This window comes from Dendrobates tinctorius, unplaced genomic scaffold (assembly GCF_039654945.1).
Source record: "Dendrobates tinctorius isolate UK_male_01 unplaced genomic scaffold, ASM3965494v1 ptg000387l, whole genome shotgun sequence".
NCBI lineage: Eukaryota > Metazoa > Chordata > Amphibia > Anura > Dendrobatidae > Dendrobates > Dendrobates tinctorius.
Window position 1 is genome coordinate 1,931,223 of NW_027362053.1, and position 14,356 is coordinate 1,945,578.

At 46.0% G+C, this 14,356-nt stretch overlaps 1 protein-coding gene across 4 annotated transcripts; it reads right to left on the reverse strand.

Annotated features, from left to right (window-relative positions):
* Nucleotides 1-32: 32 nt before the first annotated feature.
* Nucleotides 33-13,703, reverse strand: NDUFV1 (NADH:ubiquinone oxidoreductase core subunit V1). Of its 4 annotated transcripts, none has more exons than XM_073563341.1 (11): nt 13,550-13,703; nt 12,084-12,191; nt 11,815-11,894; nt 11,561-11,731; nt 11,115-11,298; nt 9,941-10,130; nt 5,924-6,136; nt 5,581-5,747; nt 5,422-5,503; nt 2,083-2,228; nt 33-226 (listed from the first exon to the last, which is right to left on the reverse strand). In XM_073563341.1, exons 2-11 carry the CDS (start codon nt 12,177-12,179, stop codon nt 143-145), a joined length of 1,413 nt encoding a protein of 470 aa, XP_073419442.1. In that variant the 5' UTR covers nt 12,180-12,191; nt 13,550-13,703; the 3' UTR covers nt 33-142. The 4 variants fall into 4 exon arrangements, with proteins under 4 accessions (XP_073419442.1, XP_073419443.1, XP_073419445.1 ...); XM_073563342.1 differs by having other exon boundaries at nt 13,471-13,591; XM_073563344.1 differs by lacking the exon at nt 13,550-13,703 and adding an exon at nt 13,294-13,314.
* Nucleotides 13,704-14,356: the final 653 nt, after the last annotated feature.

Genomic DNA, 14,356 nt, shown 5'->3' on the forward strand with positions numbered 1-14,356 from the left:
TGACGTTTAAAGAAACTTCTAGACAAAAGAAGTCAGCTTAGAAAGTTCCGGTTTATTAGCACACGTACTGAGGGTAATGATGCTCATTCCTCTTTATAAATAAAACAGATTCCATTTTTTGGGCAGAGGGGCTTGTGCCCTCTCAGCTGCTGACTTGCTGTCTCTTTGATACATTAAACTGTCTCATACGTTCCTCCAACTCTGGCCTGAAGTGGCGGATCAAGCCCTGCAAGAGATAAGTGACTGGTTATAGTGGCATGAATCAGCACTGCTTTACAGTATAGGCCAGTGTCTCCTCTCCACGATTTGGTGGCCTGAATACTCTTGTACTGATGTACTAGTACTTGGGTCAAAATCATTACCAATCAACAGTTAGATTATGTTCACGCTGAATATCGGCAGAGGATTGTAGCTGCAAAACTCATCACTACACTGGAGAATCTTCCCAAGTAGCAATGTTAATGTCATCGGTTTATGACAGTTTCTCTTCAATGAGTTAGATGTCAACAGGTTTTTGCTATGTCAACTGTGAGCAGCAATGTGCAGGATCAGAGATTACAGCAATGTGTCACTTAGGGTACCGTTACACCTAGCGACTCACCAGCGATCCCGACCAGCGATATGACGCGGTCAGGATCGCTGGTGCATCGCTAGGTGGTCGCTAGTGAGCTTCCACACAGGCAGATCTCACTAGCGACATCGCTGGGGACGGGGATCGCTACTTACCTGTCAGACGCGGCGATCCTGCGTCCTCCCGCCCGGCTCTACGCGTCGCTCATCGTCACAGCAGGAAGTGACCGACGAGAAATGATCCAGGAGCTTCTCGCGCGATCAGCGATAACCAGCGGGGGAGCCGGTCGGAGGTAATTATCACATGCAGCGATATCGCTAGCAATATCGCTGCAACGTCACAAAATCGGTGACTTTACAGCGATATTGCTAGCGATATCGCAGTGTGTAACGGGGGGCTTTACTTGGGTTGAATTTTGCTGTTTCAATACAATGGGTGTTTTATCAGCAGGAGGTTATCACTGGAGCACTGCCACGCCCCCAACACTGATTGGCCGCTTTCTGTCACTATACAGTGTTCACAGAACGCTAACTGTGTGCCACAGAGAAAACTGCTGCACCCAGTAAAGTGATACATCGCTGGAATCAGGGTCTCTGCCCCTACCTTATACTGCTGTCAGATTAAATAGCAAAAGTCTGCTGACAGATTCCCTTTAAATGTTATTTGATGCAGATTTTTCTGTGGCATGACAATATAAATATACTTTGAGACACGTAAAAAAAATTGAAAAAAGGTTCATTTAAATTAGAGATTTGTGACATTGTCACCCAGCTCTTTGCACTCACCAGCACCTTTGTTTTGTACTAACAGTAGTGTCCTGAGTGGAGTTTGCACCCTATGCATGCCATGGAAATTGTAGCATTCAGTCCTAGTTTACCACAAAACACACTAACAAAACTATACTGCTCAGCAGGCGTACAATCATTTCTTCAGCAGAAAATGCCATTCAGACATAACAAGGAGACGTCAAACCAAAACAAGATGTCAGATACATGAGGCTCGTGATAGATGAGAGATCCCAAAGAGCTTTACCAAAATGGATTTTTAAAAGTCCAATTAATACACCACAGCCCAAATCATCAGTTTGTTTGTTTTTTACCAGTGTGTCCAATATTCAGCAAGGTTTTTATTTATAAATAAATGCAGCCAGAGAACATATTGAAGCAAAGCTACGGGATCGATTCCTAAAGAGTTTTCTAGGCATAAAATATGTGCAACACATAGATGGGACAGGAAACACCCACTTCACAAATTCATAAAAAATTTGTGGCGTACCTTATTGCAGAAATGGTACCCCTGTCTTGAGTGGTGCCACTTTGTGAACTAGGTCCATCATGAAGACTGGAGTGCACAATGCTAGAGTCAGGCCAGATGTTTCAACGATGGTAATTGTAGTATTTTTTATAAGATACCAGAATTTGGCATCTGAGCAAGCCCAGGAGTATATTCACTTGAGGTAAGATTTGGGGGCATGTATGGTTATGTAGGGATTAGGTCACAGAGCATCTTACCTGCACGGGCCAAGCAGCGCCATCTCCCAGAGCACAGATAGTGTGGCCCTCAATCTGCTTGCTGATTTCCCACAACATGTCGATCTCATCAGAACGGGCATTTCCTTGACACATTCGCCACATGACTTTGTTCATCCAATCAACACCTATTGGAGATTCAAGAGATAAAAAACCCTAAATGCTCAAATTCCCATTTGCAAATAACAAAATGGTTTTCTAGGACCGGCCAAATAATCTCAAGGTTTCTCCAAGGCTCAGTACTCGGGAACATTTAGGGTTTGCATAAAATTAGAACAAAATGCTGTGCTGTAGCACAAGACAGCTTACCTAATTGGCCAAAAAGCAAAAATACCCTTCTCCAACACACTTCTGTTAGATATTTACACGCTGTATGAAAAAACCTTATTAAAACGTTTATTACAACCAAAGCCATACTGAAAAACCCACCAGGGTCCTGTGTATCTGAATGACACAAGGCCTATGTTAGCTCGCAATCGTGTCACAAGACAAGCCACTTCTACGTAGTCTCAAAAATGAGTGACAGCAATGAGCCAGCCACGGAGAATGATGAGCGCGCTGCATTGGGACCACACATAAATGTGAGGCCCCCCCGGTGGAGATGAATGGTCTTATTAATTAGAGAGTGCTGGGACCACCACCAATCACTGAAGAGGCAATGGAGTGCTGCTCTCTGATGAAAGCAAAGTTGGCCTAGATTTCAGTGATGGTCCATACAGAACCCTATGTATCAATACTTTCTAAAAGTGCAGTTAAACTTTAACATTTATTTTTTTTCCTGCATCTAGAACTCATGTAAACTTTATTTTCAGATCATCGTGATTCTAGGGATACCAAGTATAGGCTGACTAGACAACGCCAGGGGTGTTAAGAACTGCTCCTGTATTGGGGTTTCATGTTGCTTATGCCCCCTAAGGCACTGCAGTCACTATTGACTATGGCACCTGAGATCGTTGTTGGTCCCTGCTCCAAGAGGCAACTATCCACGCGCTATGCAAGACCAGAGTATTTCCTTCTCGCTGACACTGTGGTCCCTCCAGTGGAGAAGTGATGCTACAATGCTTGGTAATGTATAGTATGGATGCTTATTTCTCTATGTACTATAATTCATATTAATTGTGTGATTCACATGAAATTAATTAACAAAACAGGGTAATATTATATCTGCCATTCCATTAATTTGGTGTTTTATCATTTAAATTAATCATTGTATAATAAAATTGTGTCATATCCAAGTGGTGCCTTCTTTAAAGCCGTATCCGAACCTTATTGCTAAACAGTTGGCAATACAGCGGGAGAAGTCGGGAGTGGGAGGTATGGATTTAGTGCAGAGGTTAGTTGAAAGTCGTTTGCAGAGCGCAGCGGTCAGTTAGGCCGATAGACAGAAATGAGGGAGGAGATGTGCTGCACTGTGGAGAGCTTTGTGGGTGAGAACAAGTACTTTGCATTGGATCCTATAATGAATGGGCAGCCAATGTAAAGGACTGGCAAAGAGCGGACGTGTCCGAGTACCGATTATCCAGATAGATGATCCTGGCCGCTGAATTAAGTATGGACTGGAGAGGGGATAGTCGAGTAACGGGGAGGCCAATTAATAGAGCGTTGCAGTAGTCCAGGCAGGAGTGGATCAATGTGACAGTGAGGGGTTTTGTTGTTTCTATGGTGAGAAACAGGCGGATTCTAGAGATGTTCCTTAGGTGTAAGCTGCAAAAGCGGGCATGAGATTGTATATGGGATGTGAAGGTGAGACTGGTGTCAAACATAACACCCAGACAGTGCGCCTGCTGCCGGGGTGTTATTATGGTGCCACCCACGGAGAGGGAAATGTCAGATTTAGGGAAGTTAGTAGACGGCAGGAGAAGAAGTTCAGTTTTGGAGAGGTTGAGTTTCAGATACAGAGCGGACATGATGTTGGAGACTGCGTACAGTCACTGGCGTTCTGTAGTACAGCGGGGGTAAGGTTGGTGAATGACGTATATAGTTGTGTGTCATCAGCATAAAGATGGTACTGAAAGCCAAATCTGCTGATGGTCTGTCCAATTGGGGCTGTGTAGAGAGAAGAGAAGGGGGCCAAGAACTGAGCCCTGAGGTACCCCGACAGCGAGAGGAAGAGGAGATGATGTGGAGCCAGAGAACAAAACACTGAAGGAGCGGTCAGAAAGATAGGAAGAGATCCAGGAGAGAGCAGTGTCCTTAATGCCTAGTGACTGGAGCCTAGAGAGTAAAAGATGGTGGTCAACAGTGTCGAAAGCTGCAGATAGGTCAAGAAGAATGAGCATAGAGTGGTCACCGTTATGTCTTACTGTCAGAAGGTCATTGGTCACTTTGATGAGTGCAGTTTCAGTCGAATGTAGGGGGCGGAAGCCGGACTGTGAAGGGTCTAGGAGGGAGTGAGTGGAGAGGTAATGGGTAAGGCGGGAGTAAACTAGGCACTCCAAAAGTTTAGAGATGAAGGAGAGATTGGAGACTGGTCTGTAGTTGTTTGTGCAGGATGGGTCGAGAGCGGGTTTCTTTAGTAATGGAGTAACAATAGCGTGTTTGAAGGAGGATGGGAAAATGCCCAAGGAGAGGGAGAGATTAAAGATCGCAGTTAGGTGAATTGTGACGACTGGAGAGACTGGAGAAGATGTGAGGGAATGGGGTCAGTAGTGCATGTGGTCGGACAAGAGGAGTCTGGAGACTACTTCTTCTGTGATGTGGAAAGTGAGCCAGGGGAGATGCAGCACTTGGTGGCTGGGAGCAGATTTCCTGACGGATATTATCCATTTTTTCTGTAAAGTGGGAGGCCAGGTCGTCAGCACAAATGTCTGTGATAGGGGCTTGTGCTTTTGGCCTGAGGAGGGAGTGAAAAGTGTCAAAAAGTTTCTTGGGGTTGTTGGCTAGTGAGGAGATCAGGGAGGTGAAGTAGGTCTGTTTGGCGAGGTGAAGGACAGCGTTATAGGTTCTTAACATAAATTTGAAGTGGATGAAGTCTTCTGGTGTGCGGGTTTTTCTCCATAGGCGTTCAGCACACCTAGAGCATCGCTGAAGAAGTTGAGTTTGCGATGTGAGCCAGGGCTGTTTTACTCTATGAACGCTAGGCACAGAGGAGCTAAAGCAGAACTCCTTTCCGTAAGAAGAAAGGTCTCGGTATGATATAGTTACACTACTGGACATAGCTGTGATCAGCCCCATAAACAAAATTTCACAAAAGGGATGGGGCCAGAAAAGTAAGCTAACTTGGTATATAAGGGCCTTAGGCCTATCCTCCTTGCCTTCTCAGATGTAGGCGTCACAGCATGCTTTACATATGCAGACCAGTAAGAATGACGGGACACTTACCTTCTCTGCAGGGGGTGCACTGACCACAACTTTCATGTTTATAGAATTCTATAAGACGTGCAATAGCTCGAACAATGTCTGTCTGCAATAAAGGAAGTCTCAAGTGAAATCCTGGAGGTCCATACATTGTGCGGGCGTATCTTGCACTGAGACACTCACCGATTTATCCATCACGATGAGAGCGGCTGTGCCCAGACCAGTCTGCGCCTGTATCAGGGCGTCAAAGTCCATGAGGACATTGTCACACACTGACCGGGGGATGAGAGGTGTGGAGGAACCACCTGGGATTACGGCAAGCAAGTTGTCCCAGCCACCGATCACACCACCTATAGGAATCAGTCACAAAAAATTAGCAAGCAGCACACCATCCTGAGACAGTAGTGTTTAGAAGGTGCATTATTCATGTAACATACATTAAACTACAAGACCGTTATTTGCACAGCTAGATCCCTAAAATAGAAATACACCACCTGACATGAATCCGCGCTTACATTGTACATACCTGCATGTCTTTCTATGAGCTCTTTCAAAGGGATGGACATCTCCTCCTCCACAGTGCACGGATTGTTCACGTGTCCAGAGATGTTGAACAGTTTAGTTCCCGAATTTCTTTCCCGGCCAAATCCAGCAAACCAGGATCCACCACGGCGGCAAATAGTGGGGGCCACGGAAACCGTCTCTACGTTACCAACTGTTGTTGGGCAGCCAAAAACACCTTCAAGAAAGCAAACCATTTAATAATAATAATAATAATCTTTATTTTTATATAGCGCTAACATATTCCGCAGCGCTTTACAGTTTTGCACACATTATCATCACTGTCCCCGATGGGGCTCACAATCTGCTGTGCTTAGCCAGGTCGATTCGGGGGACCAAGAGCACCCCGTGTTGTATCTGAGCCGGAAACTTTTGCCGAGGGAAGTGGCATACTCGACCATCGAGAAGGAGTGTCTGGCCATGGTGTGGGCACTGCAGCGTTTGCAGCCCTACCTGTATGGGCGCGCCTTCACGGTGGTAACCGACCACAACCCTCTGAGCTGGTTGTACACAGTGTCCGGAACCAATGGAAGGTTGCGCCGCTGGAGCCTTGCCCTTCAACAGTACGACTTCACTGGAAGGAAGGGCAGTGAAAACGGCAATGCCGATGGGTTGTCCCGCCGGGGCGAACCCGCTGAGGTGCGCATGGCCGATTACCGAGAGGTAATGCCTCCTTAGCGCCCTCTTAAGGGGGGAGGTGTGATGTACAATGTCTGTGAGGTATGGGGTTTTGTCCACAAAATATGATGTTTTCTGTTGTAACTTTCCAGAAAGATCCGGCAGATATGACAATCCAGGCTGCTAGCTCTGCAGCTTCATCCCTCCTCCCGTCACACACACACAGAGCAGTGCCACCCCCCCTCCTCTACAGCCTGTGTTCGCACTAGTAATAGGAGACCCCCCTGCTGTTACAACCATTTGTTTCCTTCTCTCCTCTTCAGAGCGGGAAAAACTTCTTTGTTTGAAACGAATAAAACTATGAGAGACTATACCATAAGAACCAAATACCCTAGAGATATGAAAATCACATTTTTGTAATCCGGGCGGTCACAGCATCGCTGCCGTGGTTCTGGCGAAGCGTAATCCTTTCAGAACCTGAGATATGTGTTCCAGCTAAACGGTGTATCAGAACTACTGCATATTTGGTCTTGAATTATTGTACTCAACAAATCACAACCGATGATGCCCTATATGTGTCTGTGCGGGCTGCCCCCACGGAGTTATGATTAGTATAAGTTTTCTAGTGTAATTCTACATCCAAAAGAGAGAGGTGGGATTAACCCAGCATGCATCTCTCCGTGATGTCACATAGCAAGTCTATAAAGCATTTCCTGGACAAAACCAGAGCAGAACGGCTCAAGTCGTCGTGCTAGAAAGATCCCCAGATGAGCGGAGAAGTGCAGCTCCGCCTCCACCCACCTTAGCCGCATGGTCTGCCTAAGGAACAATATGGAACTGTGAGTGTAATCTCTTTGTTTTCTCCACTTTTATTTTATACCTGTACTGTACATATTTTAGGTCTCAATTTTATAGCAACTTTTATCTGTAATCACTGTCCTCTTTCGGAAAATAAATGAAATAATTATTTAGATCTGTCTCTATGCTCTAAGACTCGAACTATACGCCTTTGATAGATAATCGCTACTAATTCAAGGTGTTTGCCACGGACCCTCTTAATTTAACACTGTGAATTAAGTAACCGTGACTGGTGGCAGCACGTTTTGCACGGCTATCGCGGCTTGCTGGCAGTCTAGAAGGGTCTTATATAGCTGAATAAGGGTCTGCGGCACCAGCATTCATAATTCCCTTACTGCAGAAGCCTAATTGCCGGTTCACAACAGGCAGCCCGTCCGGCGACCAATTATCCTAGGTGCAGTTCCCTGACTGACCTGAGGGTAAGGGGGGCGCCGGAGAGCTGCAAGTTCCAAAGTGGAACTGAGAAAGTGGGATATACATAAATCCCCGCAGTACTTGGAAGATTGATAGCAGTGGTGGGGCATCCAAATTAAACTCCCCCTGCGGCAAATTGTAGAGCGAGATTAGCTTGCTGGATATTTTTGGTCACATGGTGCCAGTGTTGGGATAACTAAGATAAGCCCCACTGCGCCTGTGATAGCCGTGTGCCGGCATTGTGTCACGCCCCTCCGTCCGCTGATACACCGGTGTCAGTGGTGGGATTGTGACATAGTGGTGACACAGGGTCCGCTGTCCGTCGCGTTTTGGTGGCAGCGGGACCCCCGTTAGTGTCGCCCGTAAGTGGACGAACGGCCGTGGGCTGTTCGACACATATTGGTACCATTTCACGGTAAACCAATTTTACCAAGGATGACCTGTCCATAAATGGTCCTGGATGCAGGTGACTCTACATAAAGAAGTTTTTTGGCAACTATTACAGTATTGCTTACACTTTAAACACTTAGGGACAGATCCATCAAACCCCTGCTGGAATAAGATTTATAGTGTAGTGAACTCTGACGCTTGTCTGAAATTTGAGGAGTGACGCTCACCACCCCCTGTCCTGCCCCAACTCCACCCACTTTGTGAAAGTCTCATTGTTTTAGTACAGCTGACAGTTACACTAAAACTTTTTATTCCAGAATACTAGCATAAAAGCATTGAAGAATCGGGCCTTTAATCTGTCCCTTCTCGCCTTTTTTTTTTTTTGTAACAGAAGCTCAACTACAGAGTTCAAGAATTTAACCCATTCCTGCCGAGGCCCGTTTTCCTCTTGCTTTTTTCTTTTTCTTCCCCTTCTTACAAGAACCAGAACTTTTTTTTATTTTTCCATTGACGGCTGTATGTTTTTTTTGCGTTACATTCTGTAGTTTCAAATGACACCATTCACTTGAACAAAGTTTTTGGTGATGTGGGTCATTTAAAGGGAATCTGTCACCAGGTTTTTAGTACCCTAATCTGGGAGCTGCGTAATGTAGGGTCAGAGACCCTGATTCCAGTGATATATCAATTACTGTCCTGCTTGATGTGGATTTAATATAATCTTCGGTTGATAAAACGGTGATTTTAGCTAGAGGCCTAGTAAGCCTGCTGCCAGGTAGTCTAACCACACCCCCACCACTAATTGGCAGCTTTCTGCCTATGCACAGAAAGCTGCCAATCAGTGGTGTTGCGGGGTTATACAGAGCTTAGCATTCAGTGTAGATCTCAAACAAAGAAAAAAAAAAATGGTACTCAAAACTAAAGCAAGCAGCCCAGTAAGTGATACATTGCTGGAATCGGGGGGCTCTGCCCCTAAATCATGCTGCTGTGATATGGAGGAAGCAAAAATCTGTGAGATTCCCTTTAGGCAATTAATTGTCCAGTAGTGGGCAAAAAAATTTCACTGGAGCTGGACGATCAACTATGGGGCCCGGCCAACACTCCACTACAAGATGATGCTTGGAGAGAAGGATTGAACAAAGCAGGTTACATTTACATGCCCAAATCTTCTGATCGTTGGGGAGATCACTCCCCTCTCTATACTGAAAACACATGAATGCTCAGCAGAGTTCAAGTATATGGGGGAATCAAGAGCAGTAGTTGTCAGCGACTGGATGTGTATGGGCACCTTAAGGGTAGCTTTACATGACAACATGTACTATTTCATGATTTTCCATAGTCTATTACCAGTCACAGATGGACACTTCAAAATCAAGACTGCAAACTTACTCGAGTGCTATAAAAGATGGGTAGTGCCATGTAAAGTCATCTAGCAGGGTGCCGTGAGAATTTTGGCTACTACTTCAACTTTGCAGCACTGAATAATCTCTACTTGCTTCCTTCACAAGGAGAAGATATAGTTAAACAAGCATTAAAGCCTGTAAAACCGCCCAAAGTAATCCTATCCTGTGAAATCAGGGGGTACAGTAGAAGTCCCTGCCATGGTGAAGTAGAGTTCTATGGAGCGGGTTGGTACCATAAATCCACACGTCAGCTGATTATGAAGACGAGAAGATTGCGCCCCCAATACCAATCCAGGACCCACCAACATCTGCAGGGAATGGAGGCTTGAGGCGAGGCTTTCCTTGTTTTCCTTCAATGCTCTCTATCAAAGCCGTCTCCTCTCCACAAATATAGGCGCCAGCTCCTCTCACCACAAACACATCGAAGTCATATCCCGAGCCACAGGCATTGCGTCCAATTAGACCAGCAGCATACGCTTCGCGGATGGCCACCTGCAAATTCAGGAGTTAAACAAGTCTTACATTATGCCATTGGTTTCGGTGAACTATACATATAAAATACAAGAAGTACATGAGCCAGTAAAACAACAAGCAACTTAAGCTGCCAGATGAGACTGGCTCTTAACCCTTTCTTCTGGAATTTTTAGCTCCATCCTTATCAAAAACATTAAAATGCATCTAAGCCAGAAGCATTTATCATCTATTCAGTGGATTAGTAACAAATTACTAGATCAGTGTGGGGTCTGAGTACAGGGACCACCATTGATCCACTGGTTCCTCCAGCGGAAAGGCCACAGCTGCAATCCAGCTTACAGTTCCCTGTTCTTAAATTCTATGGGGGTCCCTGTGATTAGACCCAATCAGCACTGATCTAGGCATTTCCTACTTAGCCAAAAGGTTGGTGATAAATGCTTCTGGCAGAAATACATCTTAATCACCTATCCACTGGATAAGTGACAAATGCCTAGCTCAGTAGGGGTCTGATCACAGGGACCCTTACAGATAATCAGAACAGGAAACCATATGCTAGGCCACAGCTCAACTCAAACTTATCCTAGCAGGAATGATCATGTCTCCAGTTCTAGTGATCAGTGGGGGGCCTTGCATTAGGACCCTCATCAATCCAGCATTTATCACCAATCCAATGGGAAGGTGACAAATGTACCTCCCTCTTAAATCCAGATGTAAGCATTTACGTCAGACATTGCTGTACATTCACATAAATCATGTGTGGACTTGGCCACAATTTGACTCTTTACAGGGTGAAGAGCATGGGCTCACTGCATATAAGAAAACCCTGTAAATCTGTGACCAACTAGCAAGGTGTGAACGTTCAGGAAAAGGACCACTGTTCTCCATTGTGGTGATAGTACAGCTCAGCCCAGCCATACACAGAAAGGATCCACAGAATATAACTAAAAACGATGGACCATCATTGCATCTAGTAATTACCCCCACTTGGGGGCTAATTGTTACCTGAAGATTTGAGGCCTCATTGTAGAACTCTCCTCGAATGTAGATGTAGGCAGCTCGCGCCCCCATACTGCGACCGGCCACCAGACATCCCTCCACTAACTTGTGGGGATCGTGCCTCATAATCTCGCGGTCCTTACAGGTCCCTGGCTCCCCCTCATCTGCATTTACCACAAGATACTTAGGGCTAAAAAAAAAAAAATAATAAAAATGATTGAAATCTGGACAGTTTTAAAAGGAAGATGCTTGTTCCCATATTCATCCACCAGTAGGCAGTTCTGAGAAGTAGGGAATGAATCGCTGCTTAATCCTGCCCAAGATACACACAGACCAACATCAGCACTTCAGAGGCAGGACAGTCCAAGCACACATCACATTGCTCTTACTGCCATATTGTTTGTGCATTACATTTTACACAGCATAAAGGGCTGATTCACAAAATCAATTACCGTCCATCGGATGGCTTGTTCATAAAGCTCCATTTCAGACCTGTTGGGAAACCAGCACCTCCTCTTCCACGCAGGCCTGACACTTTGATCTCCCCCAATATCCAATCCACTCCTTTCAGAAGAATTTCCTTTGTCTTGTACCAGTCGCCGCGGCTCAGAGCTCCCTTCAACCTAAAGGAAAAGGGAAGATTGCGATAACCATAAAACAAAAATTACAATTGGAAATACAAAGCTGAAAAAACATCCCGGCTCACCTCCAATCATGACGGCCATACAGGTTGGTGAAAATTCGGTCTTCATCACTCAGGGGCCCAAACTTTGTCTTTTTAGGTGCCTGGTAATATTATTTATAGCAAAAAAAATGTATCTAGAATAAAATCAGCCTCTAAATTCCACACCTATCAGTGGCAAATGATACATAAACTGTCTAAATCTTGTATATGAGGCTGCATATATAGCAGCAATTCAAGCTTACATTGTGCTAACCCTACATGCACTAGGACATGACCAGGGCACCGCTCACCTGCTCCGCTGCTGTGGAGTTCAACCTGATCAAGGACGCAGCAGGTGCTGGGGAGGGAAGGGACGAGCGCAGGATGTGTCGGACTGACAGCAGCATCCTGGCAGAAGGCTAGAAGAAAGAAAACACGTGCATATACACAGGCTGCATTTACTGATGACCGACCTCACTGACTACTTGGCCAATGTGTCGGTATAAGATCGCCTCATGGCACCAAAACGTCAACAAACGTGGTCACATTGCAAACAGCAAGGTTCTGACAAGCCTCACACAATAACTAGGCTTCCACATCCACCTAAAAGGACCTGTCATGTTGTACATGCAGTCTGATGTATGGACACCACAGTGTAGAGAAGCACAAGATTCAGTATAAATTGTACTTTCTACCTTGAAATCTCTGGTGTCTGTATGGAAGAGTCCAGTGGGCGGTCCTACTACTGATTGACAGCTATCTCCGCATGTAGTCATACACAAGAGACTGTCAATCACTGATAGCACCGCCCCCTGGACTCCTAAGCATACAAACACCAGGGACTACAATGAGTAAAATACAAGTTTTACGCAATCTTTCCCCACTGAAATGTACATCATACATGGCGAGATGGACACAGCGTTCTCCATAAAGGCTGCAAAACACGCAGCTAGAATTGGGCGAGTTTACAAAAACCCATATTCTCCAGAATGCAGATATCTTTATAATTCGCTTTGTATTAATTCAGCAAGATGGCCATTATGTGGAACCACAAAGGGTCGGCAAAAATTAAACACGAAAACCCTTCACTCCCCCACCCTACATGACGCCCCTATACAGGCCTCGCCACCTAGCGCTGAGACCCTGGGCCTCTTCACACTATGCCGGGACGGACAGCCATGACCGAGCTGGGAAGTCTCAGAACAGAAGCACACGGTGAGGTCACGATGTGCCGCGACCTCACGACACGGGGCTTCTGGAAGCATGAAGATGACGGGGTCTCAGTGCGGAGCACAGTGAGCAGTGGAGGCAAGCATGGCTGCCTCTTCCTACATACATGTTTGTGTCCTTCAGATTCTCCTGTGCACAAGGGGTGCGCAATTAGCAGAGAATATACAGTAAAGTTTCTACATGCAGAGTCTCTGTGTGCCCCAGCCTTATATACGGGCGTCACCACTGCGGGATCATGGCTGACTGCTAATGCATCTATTGGGGAGGTGAAGGAGAAAGAGCAAAGGATACCAGTGACTGGTGACCAATCAGACTGCAGCGCTCATCTCTCCAAGGGTGTCTGCGACATAAGAGCTGGCCTCTGATTGGTCAACCTCTATTTAGTAATGCATAGCGGCAGCACATAGGTGATCTGAGAGGTCATTTCTAATTTGCAGGGATTACACACACATCAGATACGTGACGAACCTATGCCCGAGTCCGGCGGGCACCAGCCACCTCCATTATGTCACCCCCCACTGTTTATAATATGTTTATATCGTGTCACCTTCAGCAGCAGCCGCCACACAAGCTCCTCCTCTTCCGGCACTGACTTCTATAGTCACTTCAGGCTGGTCCGCGGCGCACGGTGTGACGTCAGTGGCTCGGGAGGCCATCTTTACTGCTGGCAAGTTCCAGAACTTAGTCCTAATGGTATAAGAAAGAAACCGCCACGGAAGATCCTAGATGCCATGCCATGACACCAACCACACCCTCACCTGCCTCCAGTGCGCCTCCTATAGGAGAGAGGCAGAGTGTCAGCTATAAATCCCCAGTGGCTGTACAAGATCTGTGCCCTAATACAGGGGTGGGCAATTCATTTTTCTGAGGGGCGACATGAGAGACAGTGACTATTGTGGAGGGCAGAACCAATATGCCGAAATTAATTCTACTCAATATTAATATCAATATATTATAATTATATTATTGATAATTATATTATTAATTGTAGCACTCAATATTGAGCAGAATTAAAGGGAATCTGTCACCCCATTTTAGCCCTATCAGCTGCCGGCACCGCCATCAGGGGCTTATCTACAGTATTCTGTAATGCTGTAGATAAGCCCCCGATGTAACCTGAAAGAGAAAAAGAAACAGATTATACTCACCCGGGCAGTGGCGGATTATAATGAGGTCAATTTGGGCAGTTGCCCCGGGCCCAGTGGGGTTAAGGGGCCCACAGCCCAGGCCAGTAAATTGCCCCATTATAATCCGCCACCGCGCAGGGCCGGATTATAGGCAGGGCAGGCGGGGCTTCAGCCCCGGGGCCCCCACCACAAGAGCTTCTAAGGGGGCCCCCACCACATTCCTGCTG